This window comes from Pelodiscus sinensis, chromosome 3 (assembly GCF_049634645.1).
Source record: "Pelodiscus sinensis isolate JC-2024 chromosome 3, ASM4963464v1, whole genome shotgun sequence".
Taxonomy (NCBI): Eukaryota; Metazoa; Chordata; order Testudines; family Trionychidae; genus Pelodiscus; species Pelodiscus sinensis.
In genome coordinates, this window is record NC_134713.1 from 71,378,826 (window position 1) to 71,395,370 (window position 16,545).

Genomic DNA, 16,545 nt, shown 5'->3' on the forward strand with positions numbered 1-16,545 from the left:
ATAGCATTAGCACATGTGTAACTAAAAATAATAAGCAATCAAACAAATGAGAATTTTAAGTCTATTACGGTGTTTCTTAAACTATGTTCGGGGGAACACTGGTGTTCCGTGAACAACTCGCAGGTGTGCTGCGACCTCTTCTTTTTTTTTGTTACTTCTTTGTTGTTGTTTTTTTTTGTCTGACAACAATTTATTTTTTTGAAGAAAATTTTCATAGGCGTTTTGCATAAAAAACGTTAAGCCTGTTCGTTTGGGAAAAATGACATCACTGGGCATTTATATAATGCTTTTCATCCCCCAAAATACCAAAGCACTCAACACGTCACACATGCAGAAATTACTTCACTGCAAACACATGTTGGGTGAAAAGCATTAGCTGTTTCATAATAGAGAAGAAAGCTACAAATGAGCTTATGTTAGGAAGTGATGAAGAATATTATAGCCAACTGAAAACTGTAGGAGGAAATTCAGATACCATGCACATACTGTAAGTATTAAAATGGGAATATAGCCAGAATACTTCTACTAATGTGAAAGTGACACTAGATCCTTAAGGATTGCATGTACTTAGGATTTTGTTTTATGTCATTCAAAAATGAAGCTCCTCTATGGCACAATACCTTCCATTACTATATTTGGATAAGCTTAGATGTAAAAGTATGGCTTAAATGAATCTGGAGTCCTCCTTCTGACACACACGGGTTTTCCTAAGGTGTTTCTCAATGAAATACTGATCAAGGCTGACACTTGACTGTCCTGCACACATAGCAGCACTACATACAGAGAACACTTGGTCAGGTTTATTCACCTCTCTGGGTACGTCTAGACTGCAAGCTTCTTTCGAGAGAAGCTTTTTTGAAAGAGAGCATCCACACTGATTGGATGCTCTCTCATATAAAAGGCCACCCGGAACCACTTCAGCCAGGGCATTAGGTCATGAGATGCATGCTTACAGGGAACCCCCCTAAGACAGCCATTTCTCAAATTCTGCTGTGTGCTTGCCTACCTCTCCAAGTGACAGCAAAGCTTCTTCAGTGCGTGCTCTGGTTGCCCAGCTTTGCTGGACGCCATGCTTTTTTTTTTTTTTTTTTGCCATGGAGCCAGGGCTGCCCCTGGGCATGCAATGGCCCCACACAGCCATGCTGCAGGTTCTGTAGCAGTTTAAGCAGACTGTTTTGGTGGTCCTGCCCCAGCTCAACTCAGAGCTCATCTGTGAGTCCCTCTGCCTGGATGTGGGAGCAAGGCCCTTGCACCTGCACCCCATGGTCGAGAGACTATTCTGGAGGCTGGACACCAGTTCCGACTGGTGGGACCAGCTGGTGATGGAGCAGTGGGATGACTAGCAGTGGCTCAACAACTTCTGCATATGGAAGGCCACCTTCTTGGAGCTGTGGGCTTGGCTTGCCCCTGCCCTCTGGAGATGCGACACCTACCTGTGGTCCGCCATCCCCCAGGAGAAGCGGGTTGCTATTGCCCTCTGGAAGCTTGCCACCCTGGACAACTACCGGTCAGTAGGCCATCAATTCAGGGTGGGGAAGTCCACCGTTGGGGTTCCTCCTCATGGAGGTCAGGCACTCTTGGGGGTGGCTCCTGGGATGTTTGAGGCAGGGAGGAGGGGGACGGGCACCCTCCAAGGGCCCAGGCACTCCCTCTCATTCTCTGTTTTTTGTGTTTCTTTGTCTCCTTCCGCAGGTTGTGTGGGCCATCAACTCCACCCTGCTGCACAGAGTCATCTGCCTGAGAGACCTGGACCTGATCTTGGTCAGATTTGATGCCCTGGGCTTCCTGAACTGCGGAAGAGTGATTGATGGGACCCACATTCCGATCCACACAACAGATTCAAGCCACCGAGTACATTAACAGGAAGGGCTATTTCTCCATGGTGCTGCAGATCCTGATTGACCACCGTGGACAGTTCCTGGACATTTTTGTTGGGTGGTCAGGCTGGGCACACTATGCTCGCATATTCAGGAAGTCTAGCCTCTACCACAAGCTGAAGGCTGACACATTCTTCCCGCAACGGGACTTTCATGTGGGGGATGTACAGATGTCACTGTGCATCATTGGGGATGCGGCCTACTCACTCATGCCCTGGCTCATTTAAGCTTTACACTGGCCTCCTGGACTCTACCAGGGAACAATTCAACGCGCACCTCAACCGGCCCTGATGCAGGTTGAATGCACCTTCGGGCACCTCATGGCCAGGTTCAGGTGCCTCCTGACCCACCTCGATGTGAGGGAGCACAGCATCCCCGAGGTGGTCGTGGCACGTTGGGTTCTCCACAACATTGTGGAGAGCACAGGGGAGGCCTTCCTCCCAGGGTAGGAAGGGGGTAGAGGCCTGCCGGGAGGGAGGGGCATTTGAACAGACGCGGACAGCTGCCATCCGCCAGGCGCATCAGATGAGGGAGCGCATCTGGGAGGCCCTGAAGGAGAGTTTTTCTGAAGGATCCTAGTAACTCTCCCCCGGACCTCCCCAATGGGGGCCTGTGCCTTGCCCTCCTATGCCTTTCCCACCACAACCCATCCCTACCCCCCTTCCCTGTACAATCAATAAAAACGATTGTGAGTTGAACAATGAAAACTTTGTATATTAAAAAAAAAAAAGTAACTGGAGAGATGGGGGGCTAAGAACCTGGATGGGGGAGGGAGGGATCAGGTCTGCGAGTGGCATGTGGTGTGGCTGCAAGTGTCACCTCAGGTCCGGGGACCTCAACAAACTTGGGGTTGGACGGGGCCTGAGGCGGGGGAGGGTCAGGAGAGGGGGATGGAACGGAGTCAGGTCTGGCAGGGGGAGGGCAGGGAGAGGTGGCATGGGCATGACAGGAGGTGCTGGAGTGGGGAGAGTTAGAGTGGGAACAGAGCCGGGTGTGCTGCACTTCCTGGATGGTGGCACACGTTTTCGCCTGCTGCACGAGCTGGCCCCACATGCGATTGTGCCACTCAGTGTCATCGTGGACCTTTTGGGCCAGGGTTTGCTTTGTCACGCAGGACTGCAACGTGCGCTCTCATGAGGGCCTCATAGATCCTCCAGCACTTAAGGCACCCCTGGCTTCGGGGGGCTTCCTGTGATGGTGAGGATTGCCCCTCTGGTCCGGCTGTGGAGGAAAAGAGGGAGAGTCATCCACGCAGACATTGTCCCTGAGACCGTGCCCTCCTCTGTGAGCAGTGAGCAACTGTCCTTGGTGCAGGGGATGGTGATGTCCCGAGAGCAAGGCCATGTGTGGGCTGCACAGCAGGCCCTGCTTCACTAGGGACCTGAGGTAGCGTCACTGCTCTTCTCCCTCCCCACACCATGGACAAGTAGGCCAGGAAATCGTCCGGCCACCGTGGGATCCCATGGATGGGAGACGGGCCTGGAGTGGCCTGGCCCTCCCTGGGGCTTGCACCTGGCAGCGCTGTCTGCAGGAGCGGGTTGTGGCTCGCGCATGCAGGCATGCGCTCCTTGGTCTATGTGGGGGTCTACGCGCACCCTTATGCCCAGCCTGCTTCTGGCTGGTGGGAGGAGGACGTCCCTCCCAGGGGCTGGATGTGTGTGGGGCTTCCCCCCCACCCGTGAGCAGCAGCCCATGTGTGCTCCGGGGCTGGCTCCAGAGACAATGTGGTGCACACTGCCGCTGCACATGCACAGACAGCAGCACGCTGCCCAGGCCGAGCATGCTGAGCGACAATCACACCCCATCCCCTCTGAGCCCGTCTCCCCTGTCCTGTGTATGACAAATTGAGAGCGCTCACCTGATGATCCCTCCCCGGCATCAGATGATGCCTGGGAGATCTCCAGGGCCTGAGGTACCGGCTGCAGGCTGAGGGTGATGATGCTGCCAGTGTCGTCCTCCTGCTGCAGCTGTTGTTCCTCATCATCATTGTCATCCTCCTCAAGGAGCTCCGGGCGGGCGAGCATGGGTGTCTCCATGCCCGAGTCCACCAGTACAGGTGGGTAAAGGGCTTCCCCACCCCTCAGGATCTGGTGCAGCTCTTTGTAGTAGGGGCAGGAGTGGGGTCCTGCCCGGAGTGAGAGCTGCGCTCCCTGGCCTGGGCGTACCCTTGCCGGAGCTCCTACACCAAGGTACAGGGGTGGTGCACCCTCTGGGCCAGAGCCTGGGCCATCCGGCTCTAGATGTCAGTATTTTGCCTTGGGTAGTGGAGATCCTGCATCATTTCTTCCTCCCTGCACAGCTCCACGAGGGACAGGATCTCTGCCCTGGATCAGGAAGGTGCCTGGCTTTTGCTGTCCCTGGATGGGTCCTTGGAGCCCTGTGCAAGTCAGGGAAGTCTTGGAGGGGCTTATGGCTGTTCCATGGGTGAGCAAGCCTTTAGCACTCAGAAAGGCTGGCTTCCTGCCACAAGGCTAGTCCAGGGTGCCTGAAGCTTTAAGAGCTGGCAGGAGAGAGGAACTACAGAGCTGTGATTAGTATGGATGGAGTGTCCACCCTGGAGGCCTCTTCTTTTGAAAGAGCTCTTTTTGGAAGAGCTCTTTCGGAAAAGGCGTTCTTCCTTGAAGAATGAAGTTTACCAATGTGAGAAAACCCTTGCATTTTCGATTTTCTATCAAAAGAACACAATAGCAGTGTGGGCATAAGTGAAGTTTTTTGGGAAAAATGGCCGTTTTTCTGAAAAAACCCTGCAGTCTAGATGCAACCTCTTACTGTTCATCACCACATGTACAGAAAACTGTATTTTGTTTATCACATATGCTGTTCTCCTGGCCAAGATTATTCAGAGATTATGGCTCAAAGTAGCAATTTGTCCATGAGTTAATGTTGAGTTATAACTTGATATGTAAGTTTTCATTATCATGGACCATCATTAGAGAAATGCTTCAGAAGCATAGCCCATCAACATAAACCTCAGATAAGAAATGTTTTTTAAATCCTCGAGAGTTTGCATATTTTTCAAATAATAACTGCATTATATCTACATCTACCTATGTGATCTAAATTGTATTTAAGAAACTTCTTTACAAAGGAGACTTGTGTTGGAGCAGGATACTGATGGATAGAAAACATCCACTAATTAAATAATTTAAACATGAAAATCCAGTATTAAAATTCATTTCTTTATAAAGTTCTTCTATGATAATTCACTACCCTGAATTAGCATTTGTGCATGCAAATCCACAATGTAGTTTATCTCAGCAGCCTAAATAAGCACAAAACCACGCACACAAGAAAAGACTTTTTGTATTTTCCATTTCCAAAATGCACTTGTGAAGGTTGCTTAAGAAAGATTCAGGATGAAGACCTAGATGCAAATATGGAACTAATTAAGAACTAAACTTGGTGTGAAGGCAACTTATTAGTTGGCTATTTCCACTTGTGAACTGCTTATAAGAAATTCAAATTAAAAATGCTGCCATGGGTCCAAGTGCTATGGAATTTGTTATGTGGTTTCAGGAATATTATGATCCTGTGTTAGAGTTATGTCAAGTTATAACTCAACATTAATTTTCAAGGACAAATTGCTGTTTTGAGTCAGAATCCCTGAATAATCTTACCAGAAAAGCAGCACATATCATAAACAGAATTCAGAGTTTTCTCAACAGGTGGTGATGATCAGTAAGAGAGAAATTAAATAAATCTGATCTATGCAGTGGTGGTATGGATGGGGGACAGTCAAGTGGATGCAGAAATGGAAGGAATAGGGATACCTGCTGACTGGTTTTGTGAGGGAGATTAGGATGGGATTGTATGGGGAACACAAAATGATGTGGAGAGAAGAGGAAAATCTTTCAGATTCTTAACAGGGTAGATTAACTGAGATAGTAGGGGTCCTTTCAGAGTGGAGTCAGATGTTATTTAAGAAATGGCAATATTCTAAGGACTAATCCTTTGTTCTCTACGATATTTTGGTTGGTGAATGTACACCAAAACAAAGTTGAAGCAAAGACGGATCTACATGATTAGAGTAGCACACAATGGTTTGCATAACAATCTTCCCTAAAGAAGGTAAATATCACATTGGTAGTTATTCTAGAAGTGATTAAGAAATTCAGCTGGTGATAGATTGCCCACAGGAAGCAATACATAATATGTCACTATGATCAACAAAAACAGGATTAAAACACTGAAGAGAACTACTGTATATAAAGTAGAGATGCGAACATGTATCCGAGTACATAGTTAAATGATGAGCATGAGCAAGCCGGTGTTTGTGGGGAGACGCCTGCTCCCCCCCACCACACTGCTGCCTTGTGCATGCTGGCTCCCATGGAGCTGCTTGCCCTCCCCTCCCCTGTGCTGCTGTCTCCCACAGAGGCGGCATCATGGGGAGGGGACAGGTGGGAGCCGGTGTTTGGGGAGAGGCAGCACACTAGGGGGGTAGGGGAGACAGAGGTTCCAGCTTGTGGAGATCCAGCTTAAAAGCCAGCTCCCTGTGAGCACCAGTGCCTGCCTCCCCCACAGTGCGTAAATAACCACATTTTAACGTGCCTAATATAAAGCAATTTGATGATCTGGGATTTTAATTTATGGATATTGATTTAGCAATTTTGATTGGGTCCTCTTAACAATATGTCTTTATAATTGGTACTGAAATGAAAGTTCTCTCAGTTATCTATCAACAGATGTTTTCATTTTCAGAAAAAATGTGAACAATTTGCATGTGGCTTCCTTTCCTAGGAAGGAGTCTGTATTAGCCTGACTGTCAGACATGTTGAGTATTTGGGATTCTAATTATAAACAAAGGGAACTCAGTTATATTATTTTTCATTTTACACTCACCTGGGGTTCATGATAAGACGACGGAAGAAGTAAGTCCAGGTAATATAATCCATTGCATCCTGCTTGGAAGTAATAGTTCCAGCAGCAATTTCAGCATTCAAGTGATCAGAGAGCACTTCCAACAAGCTAAAGGGCATGACACAAAAACGCATCAGTTAACTTTACAACAGATAAATATATGAACATAAGAACAGCCATATTGGGTCAGACCAAAGGTCCATCCATCCCAGTATCCCGTCTGCCAACAGTGGCCAATGCCAGATGCCCCAGAGGGAGTGAACCCAACAGGTAATCAACACATGATCTTTCTCCAGTCATCCATTTCCAAACAAACTGAAGCTAAGGACACCACTCCTACCCATTCTGGTTAACAGCCATTCATTGACCTAACCTCCATGAATCTGTCTAACTCTTTTTTGAACCCTGTTAAAGTCCTAGTCTTCACAACATCCTCTGGCAAGGAGTTCCACAGGTTGATTGCGGTGAGTGAAGAAAAACTTTAGTTTGTTTGTTTTAAATCTGTTGCCTATTAATTTCATTTGGTGACACCTACTTCTTATATTGTGGAAATAACTAAATAACTGTTCCTTATTCACTTTTACCACACCAGTCATTATTTTATAGACCTCTATCATATCCCCCTTTATTCTCCTCTTTTCCAATCTGAAAAAGTCCTAGTCTTTTAAATCTTTTTAATCTTTCTTTATATGGCACCCATTCATATGAGACCCATTCTCATTCTTTTAACCTTCTCTGAACCTTTTCCAATATCAATATATCTCTTTTGAGATTTGGCGACCACATCTGTATGCAGTATTCAAGATGTGGTCGTACCATGGTTGGCTATAGAGGCGATAAGATATTATCTGTCTTATTCTTGATCACTTTTTAAATGATACCTAACATTCTGTTCGCATTTTTGACTGCCGCTGTACACTGAGTAGATGTTTTCACAATGACTCCAAGATCTTTCTCCTGAGTAGTTGTAGTCAAATTAGTCCCCATCATATTGTATATATAGTTGGGATTATTTTTTCCAACGTGCATTACTTTACATTTATCAAACTTAAAAATGTCATTTGCCATTTTGTTGCCCAATCACTTAGTTTAGTTTTGAAGCCCTTCATAGTCTGCTTTGGTCTTAACTACTTTGAGCAGTTTAGTATCATCTACAAATTTTGCCACCTCACTGTTTACCCCTTTCACCAGATCGTTTATAAATAAATTGAATAGGATTGGTCCCAGGACAGACCCCTGGTCTCAAAATACTCAATAGTATTTTGAGGAATTGTACATAACCATCACTCACAGGCCTGGGTCTATACAAAGCAAAACCGCCTTTTTAAAAGAGTTTAAAATTTTTAATCTAAATATATTTTCCCCATGGGGGGAAAATATTCTTGTAATGTCACAAACATTATCAGTTAGAGCAACAATCTAATATTAATGGGATGCAACTTGCGTATACTAATGAGCTATACCTCAATTAGTTGACAGTTACGTCTAAAACACAGTCATCTTAAGTCATATTTCGAAACGAACTGTAGCTAGGGTGGCCAGGTGTCCGGTTTTCTACTGGACAGTCCGGTACTTGCACCGTCTGTCCGGTAGAAAAATTCAGAAAATACCGGACACACGCAATGTCCGGTATTTTGTGAATTTCTGGCTGGGCGCTGGATGGAAGCCTAGCGGGGGCGGGGGAGAGACTGGGAGGCGGAGCGTGACTGGCTTTGGGAGCCCTGTGGTCATGTGTAGAAGCCAGGTGGGGTGGGTGGGGGCAAGTAAAGGGAGCACCTGCTGGGTGCACAGCTGGACAGACCCCAGCTGTGGCCAATGGCTGCTCCCCCCCCCACCAGGTCTGCTTCCTGCCACCCCCCTTCCTCTGTCCCTCCCATCCTTCCCTCCAGTCCCATGGCCCCCGATCCTCCTCCAGCTCTGCTTCCCGCCCCCCTCCCGGCCGGTCCCCCCCCCTTGCCGGACAAGCGTGTCCGTTTTTTTAACGGGGTCTACCTGGCAACCCTAACTATAGCTATCCATAATATTATATGGAGACTGCATGTTCACCTGGCTTGTGGGATACTTGCTGTATTGATATATTGTGTGGCAGAGCTCTGGCTGTGCCCCAGGGTTCTGAATTTCATGTGGATAGTGTTCAGCCTTAGTGTGACCCTCCAAACAACCTCTTTTTTTTTTTTTTTTTTTAAAGAGGTAAGGGTAACAGCCTACTGAGCTATAGTCATCACAGGCTAGTCCATAATATGGGGTCAAACTCTGGGACAGACTCTGTTTTGGCATGGGAAGGATTGGGGGGAACCCAGGCCCACCCATTACTACAGGTTCTGGCCCAGGAACTCTAAGGCAGCAGCAACAAATGGGGTTTGTTCTACTCTCTGTCTGGCAACTACTTTCCTGGACCACTTCCCCAAACGATTTCTCCCAGAATCTTTCCTCTGATACCTGAGCAGCCTATCCTGCTGCTTTCACTGCACTCTGCCTGACTTGAGGTCCCAGCTCTCACTCAGACTCCTCTCACTCTCAGATCTTTGACTCCTTCCTTTCTCCTCATGTGGCACTGAAGTAACAGAAGAAGGAGCCCTTTAAAACCAGTCTGCACTGGTTCTTGTTTGGCCACAGGTGTGCGAATTAGCCAGACTCCCTTGGCTCTGGAAGGTAAGTGTGTTCCAACTGGCCTGACTGTCCAGACTGATTCTGGTTCTAAGCCAGCCCCTGCCAGTTTACCCAGGGAACAGATACCTACTTGATCTGGGGCTAACATACCTACTTTCAAGTACTATCCTATCACCATCTAGCCTGACCCGGTCACAATTGGCTTAGTTTTATAGTGGCTGGTAAAGAAAAACAAGCAGGAATGGAAATAATGGTTCAAGATAAGCAATCTCTGAAGCAAACACTTGAGGACTGTTAATAAATAATGTCCAAATGTTAAGGTTTGAGTATTTTACCTTCTCTGGAGTCAGCCTGAAGAGACAAAGTCCAGGAATGCAGCAGACCAAACAACATTGGCAGTTTAAAAAGGTTTTTTTCCTCTCAAGAGAGGGAGGAGTTATTTGGGTTAGCGAATCAGAAATACAAGCGCCTGGTTCTGGGAGCTGAAGAAGTTAGGCCTGCCTATATTATCATCAGGGGATACTAAATCTTTAGGCGAGACAGATGTTTGTATTCTGTTTATTATTTTACATTTCTTTCCTCCTAAATATTTTGTTCCTACTGTTAAAATAAAGAATACTTTGGTTATATAATGGCTTTTTTGTAACTGTGAATCACTGGCTATAGGCTCTGAAAGGGAAGAACTACAGATGTCTGAACTCAGCTGGACTAGCTGGATAAACATGGTTGATACACTGGCTAAGTGTACATTGCCCACTAAACTCAAGCTGTCAGTTGAGCCCAACCCCCCCCTTCTGTACACACACAAAAATAAGATCAGAATTTTACTGTCACTTGGACTCAAGCTCTGTTAATTCGCATGTGGAGGTAGGTCAAGCTGCAGACCCACGTCAGAATGTCTGCATAATTATTAATTATTATTAATTATTATTTCCCTTCACTCCCTGGTGAAGAGGGAACAGCCACATGCAGTGCAGCATAGATGCTATATCACAGACTTGAAAACACCATTTCCCCATGTCTGTGTCTCTCAGATCCACAGTTCAGAATCAGAAAGGCTTCATGGTTTATTGCCAAAATCATATGATGTGGGTAAAATAATTTGCATTTTATTGCTCTATTTTTGGTCAAGGATTACATCATACGGAAGATTTCCTTTAGTTTCTTTTTGTTTGTATCTATATTATACTTTTCTTTGCATGTTTCCTGGTGTGCCAAACACTGAGCATAAGTGTTTGAAACAAAGCACATATGTGTGTACCATATGACTGGATAAAGATTTATAAATGCTAGTTGTTCTTTAGGAAAACAAATGGTACATTGATTATCTACGATAGAGGAGATTATACTAGCTTCTGTTATATATACTTACATTGAATCATGGATTAGTGAGTGAGGTTAGGAGAGAATCAGAAATATTTCTTAGTTTTCCTATTTTTTAGAAATCTTGCAGCTTCTACTTTGAAAGAAATATTGCCAATTCTTTACAAGACCAATTCTCCTTTGAGCTTGATGTTTCTGTATTTCTTAACAAGACTAGAATGGTATGAAAATCCCATGTGAAAAGTACTTAAATCATATCTGACCCCCTCCCACTGAGCACATTTTCTGATGGAGTTGTCCGATGCATCAATAACTATTCTACAAACACTCAGAAGCATACAAACATTTATCTTGTGATGTACTAAATACTTGGAGAAAACGTCCTCCCAGGATATGATTGGTGGGGAAAAGTAGAAAGAAGAATCTGTCATTGAGGACTATGGTTGGAAAGATTACTGTCTTTAGAGGTCACAGTATTTTGGTGCCTCTGTGGGTCCCATTTCACTCTCATCTACTGCATATTTGCTGTATGCACTATCTATTTTCTTTCCAGACAAACTTTACCTTGATTCCACTGGAAAAGGCTCATAAAGAAACTTTTTGTAGAAGTCTTTCTTAATATCATGGACTAAAATCACAGCTTTGCCTTGGTCATCAAACTGTGGTCTACCAGCACGTCCCATCATCTGAAGTACATCTACAAAACGAACAACACATAGATTTATTTAAATATAATTTACAGTAGATATATTGTTTTTCTATAACCTCATTTACCCGTCTTTGTTACTCCCACTGGCTAAATCTTGTCTAAAATCAGACTGAAAATTCTTTGTGGCAAAGACTTTATTTCTAAACGTCTGAACTGCAACTCTCATAATGCAACAACTACAGACTTCTATCACTGAAGCGTCAGGCCTACCTAGATTAGCTGGCAGTGGCAGCAGGCTGTTTCACCAGAATAGGGGGGTTAGTAACCCATACTGAGTGACAATAGATCGTTCTTACAGGAGAGCCTAGTTGAATGCTCACTCTCTCACGGTCCCCATCCAGTTGGGGGAGTACCTGACATCATGCTGGGAAATGGAACACTGGGCACATATGCTAGTTTGGAAGGACAAAGAGGCTATCAAGAAAGCACATTCTGGCTTCTACTATTCTGTATGCTTCTACTATAGTGTGTCTAGTAGTGCCCCACATAACCAGTGCAATGTATTCTACTCTTTCTGGTGCTTTGGTGCTGGCAAGTGGTGAGGACTTTAGAACATTCAGTAATTTTATGAGGCTGCCAAAAATATTCTGAGGAATGCAAGTGAAAGAAGGGACACTGTGATTTTTAACACTTTACAGCTCAATCAGATCTGAATGGAATTTCCCAGAAAAAGAAAAGGCCACTTGTATTATCTGAAGATTATCAAACAACTGCAAACAACAGAGATGTTGTTTTCTCAAGGAAAGATCTTTTCTCAAGGAAAAGATCACAAGAACACTTCATAATGGAAAGTTTTAGGTAAACTAAATACAGGCAGTCCCCGGGTTACGTACAAGATAGGGACTGTAGGTTTGTTCTTAAGTTGAATCTGTATGTAAGTCGGAACTGGCGTCCAGATTCAGCCGCTGCTGAAACTGACCGCCAGTTCTGACTTACATACAGATTCAACTTAAGAACCCCAAGTCAGCTGGTGCTGAAACTGATCAGCAGCTGATTCCAGGAAGCCCGGGGCAGAGCAACTGTGCCTCGGGCTTCCTGTAGTCAGCGCTGGTCAGTTTCAGCAACGGCTGACTTGGGGACGTCTGGGCAGAGCAGCTGGGGTGCTGCTGGGTTGCTCCAGTAGCACCGCTCCTCGGCGCTACTGGACCAACCCAGCAGCACCCCAGCTGCTCTGCCCCAGGAGTCCTGATTCAGCCGCTGCTGAAACTGACCAGCAGCGGCTGAATCAGGATGCCTGGGGCAGAGCAGTTGGAGTGCTGCCGGGTTGGTCCAGTAGTGCCCAGAGCGGCGCTGCGGGACCAACCGGCAGCGCTCCAGCTGCTCTGCCCCAGGGTCCACAACAAAAGCCTGGTCTGCTGGGGAGGAGGGCAGCACCCCCCCCAGCAGACCAGGGACACAGAGAGCAAAGCGGCAGCGGGGGGGTGCCTCGCCTCTGAGGCTTTGCTCTGGCGCCGGACCGCTTTGCTCCCGGTGCTCCTGGTCTGCTGGAGACCGTCTCCAACAGACCAGGGACACCGCGAGCGAACCCGCAGCAGCGGCGGGTTTGCTCCCGATGCCCCTGGTCTGCTGGATACGGTCCCCAGCAGACCAGGGGCACCGGGAGCAGCTTTTCTCGCCCCGGAGCTCGAGGTGGCTGACCGCTGCCTGTGAGCTCCGGGGCGAGAAATCCCCGTTCGTAAGTGCGGATCCGACATAAGTCGGATCCGCGTAAGTCGGGGCTGCCTGTATAGGGCTCGCAATCCCTCTATGATAAGAATTCAAGCAGGATAGAGTAACATTCAAACGAAAAGACCAAAATCCTTTCTTAAATACCACTTTTGTAGTGATGTCTATAAAACATATGATCAGAAGCGTGGTGGCCCGGCACCCAGTTGTGACTACTCTGAGTACGAAAGTTACTAAATTATACAAACACACCTGTCTTTGTTGTTACCTGGTCCCCCACCCTATCTCACTCAGTAGGCCTCTTCATGTCTGAGTCTGTTGTGCCTGGTTACTAGCTATGATTGTGAGTTCTCACAAGCAGGCACTGGTTTTTTTTGTTGGGTTGTATTTCATCACACCCATGAATGCTATAAGTGAAACCTGAAAATAATTTTCATGCATGAGTTACTGTTTGCCTTTTAACTTTTTCATGTTTTCTGTTCTGTATTTTCTATGAACTATATAAACAACAATAATCTTGATGCAGTTTGTTCATTGTTAAACTAAAACTGATGTTCAACTGTAAAAGTAATGGATCCCAAATGGTATTCATGAATAGATGCATACAAGGAAGAATGATGAAATATTTCCTGCTATTTGAATATAGTGCATTAAAATAGTGTACGATAATGCATATGAAATGGATTTACCAAAAGGCATCAGGAAATGATTTTTGCCAACATCCACTGTATAGCTAGCCAAAACCAACATTTTCTTTTCTGACTATACACTGCCTGAACTGTTCTTAACTACTGGATTCAACTACTGAAACGTCAAATACAAGACTCAGCCAGTTGGCGTGAATCAGAGATTGGCCCACCCCAAACCCTCTGATTTGCATTCTCCCCAACCATACTTAAATTCAAACGTGAACTTAAAGACGTAGGCTGTGCTAATATTTTCAAACTACTGGCCTTTGTGCAAATATTTGAGAGACCTCATTCTGCCCTCAATTGTACAGTAGTCACCAAATTCAGCCCTAGTACAGGCAAGGAATTTTAATGGAGATGAACCAGTTTATACCGCATCTGAATTTGTGCTGTGCTCCTAAGATATTTTGAATAGAAATTATACAGGCATACTTGAGGGCAGAACTGAAAGTGAAACAGAGGTTTTGGTCTACACTACAAAGTTTTGCTGGCATACTATTATGGTTAGGAGTGTGGACACAGGCAACATAGCTCATGGTGTAGATGCAGCTATGCCAGGAGTGGGCAAGATACAGTTGGCAGGCCAGGTTCAGCTGCCAAGCCATCTGATTCAGCCCATGGCCCATCTCTGCCACCAGGCCAATCGAGACTAGTTGGCGGGGAGTGTGCAGCGTCTCCTCACCAGGGGCGCGAAGCACCAGAGAGAACTACTTCCTCTCCCACCTCTCCTCATCGCATGCTGTGCCTAAAGGGAATCGCCCCTTCTACCTAGGCCCACACCTTCAACCTGATGCTCCATCCCTTCTTGGGATCCGGCCCGGGAATCATTACCAAATTTTGTGAAGTGCCCCCCTACAAAATTTATTGCCAACCCCTGAGCTATGCAGACAGAAGAATGATTTGTCAGCATAGGTAATAAGAGTATGCCTACAATGCAAAGAAAAAATCCACTGTGCCAAATCTCAGAATCAAGGTCAACTAATTTGGGCTGATGGGGATTGGGCTGTGGGGCTAAAAATAGTAGTGCAGTCATCTGGGCTCTGAAACCTAGTAAGGTGGGAGGGTCTTAGAAACCTGGCTCCAACCTGATCCTACACTGTTATTTTCAGCCCTGCAGCCTGATCCCCATGAGCCTGAATCAATAGATATGGGTTCTGAGACTCAGTGATGCAAGTTTTTCTTTGCAGTATAAACCTACCCTGTTTGAAGGCAAAACCAGGGATGTACAATAATTTGTGTTAATGACACGAAGAACACTCTGCTCATCAAACTGCTGATCCTTAAAACTAATCTCCTTTTCCCCATGACTCTCAAATACCATCACTCTATTTTATAGAAAGTTAAAACTGCAACTACAGCAAACTAGACCACATGAAAACATAATTCAATCCATTTACAACTAGCCATTTCCCCTTCCACATGTATTTGAATTTTCTGTTAAATTACAGAAAGCAAAATTAAATCTATGAAAACGGGGAAAACGCTATTATACAAAATGTGTCATTTCCCTTTGAAAATGCTTTCAAGAATCAACAGGCCCACAATACCCAAAGCTTATTTGAGAATCCACACATAAGTAGGGGTATATCTATACTACCACCCTAGTTCGAACTAGGGTGGTAATGTAGGCAATCGGAGTTGCAAATGAAGCCCGGGATTTGAATTTCCCGGGCTTCATTCGCATCTTGCCGGGCGCCGCCATTTTTAAATGTCCGCTAGTGCGGACTCCGTACCACGCGGCTACACGCGGCACGGACTAGGTAGTTCGGACTAGGCTTCCTACTCCGAACTACTGTTACTCCTTGTGAATAGGAATAGGAAGCCTAGTCCGAACTACCTAGTCCGTGCCGCGTGTAGCTGCGCGGCACAGAGTCCGCACTAGCGGACATTTAAAAATGGCTGCGCCCGGCAAGATGTAAATGAAGCCCGGGAAATTCAAATCCTGGGCTTCATTTGCAACTCCAGTTGCCTACATTACCACCCTAGTTCGAACTAAGGTGGTAGTGTAGACATACCCTAAGTGTGCATCTCTACCCTAAGAGAGAAGTTGATTTACCCAAACCGCCCCCCCCCCAAAAAAAACCAAAAACCAAAACAAAACAGACGGGTTCTGTGCTTATTGTGCCTTAATGATTCCCATTTGATATTTTCAATTAATTTATTTACTTTTTAAAAGGGTTTTCCTAAATTCCAGTCTCGCAGGCTCAGCCAGAAATCTGAAAGTCAAATTAGGTTCTTGTTTGCTAATTCTTTGCCACTAGTAATAAAAACAGGTATCACTATTCTTACAACCAAGGAGTGCTAGATTTGTCCTCATGAAGAGTTTGTTAATATTACAGTTACAGCAAAGAAAGAGTGATATAATGGACTCTCAGAAGTACTAAGCATGCTGCTGTGGCTATGCTCCCAGGTCATTCTAGAGCCTAGAAGCAAGAGACTTGGCCTAGAAATTGTTCCAAAGTTTTCTGCGTAAGAGTGTAGAGCACTGACATTAAATAAAGTGTATGATGGATTAGCAAGATGGACATCCTTGAATATACTGGGTTCTAATGTTTTCAAATAAAAGTCTTCTATCAAAAGGGACATGTTTGGTTGAAAAATTATTAATCTCTACCTATATTACAATTTACATTTAGATAATTCCTAGGAATACATGTTTCTGCCCAAGAATCAGATACTTTAAAAGCAAATTATCTTTCTTTAATGTAACAGATACATTGGACCGGGAAACTTGTAATAATTGGACCAGGAAACCTGGTTCTTCACTAAGCTTAGTACCATTCATATGAATGTTCACCCTTGCCTGAATTTT

At 45.4% G+C, this 16,545-nt stretch overlaps 1 protein-coding gene across 2 annotated transcripts in view; it reads right to left on the reverse strand.

Annotated features, from left to right (window-relative positions):
- ASCC3 (activating signal cointegrator 1 complex subunit 3) overlaps positions 1-16,545 on the reverse strand; it is a 417,235-nt gene that overhangs the window by 71,612 nt on the left and 329,078 nt on the right. For both annotated transcript variants that reach the window (XM_006118439.2, XM_075923934.1), the window contains exons 33-34: positions 11,235-11,367; positions 6,720-6,845 (exon numbers count right to left, since the gene is read on the reverse strand). In XM_006118439.2, the coding sequence (XP_006118501.2) occupies positions 6,720-6,845; positions 11,235-11,367 (259 nt within the window). The remainder of the gene's footprint in view (positions 1-6,719; positions 6,846-11,234; positions 11,368-16,545) is intronic.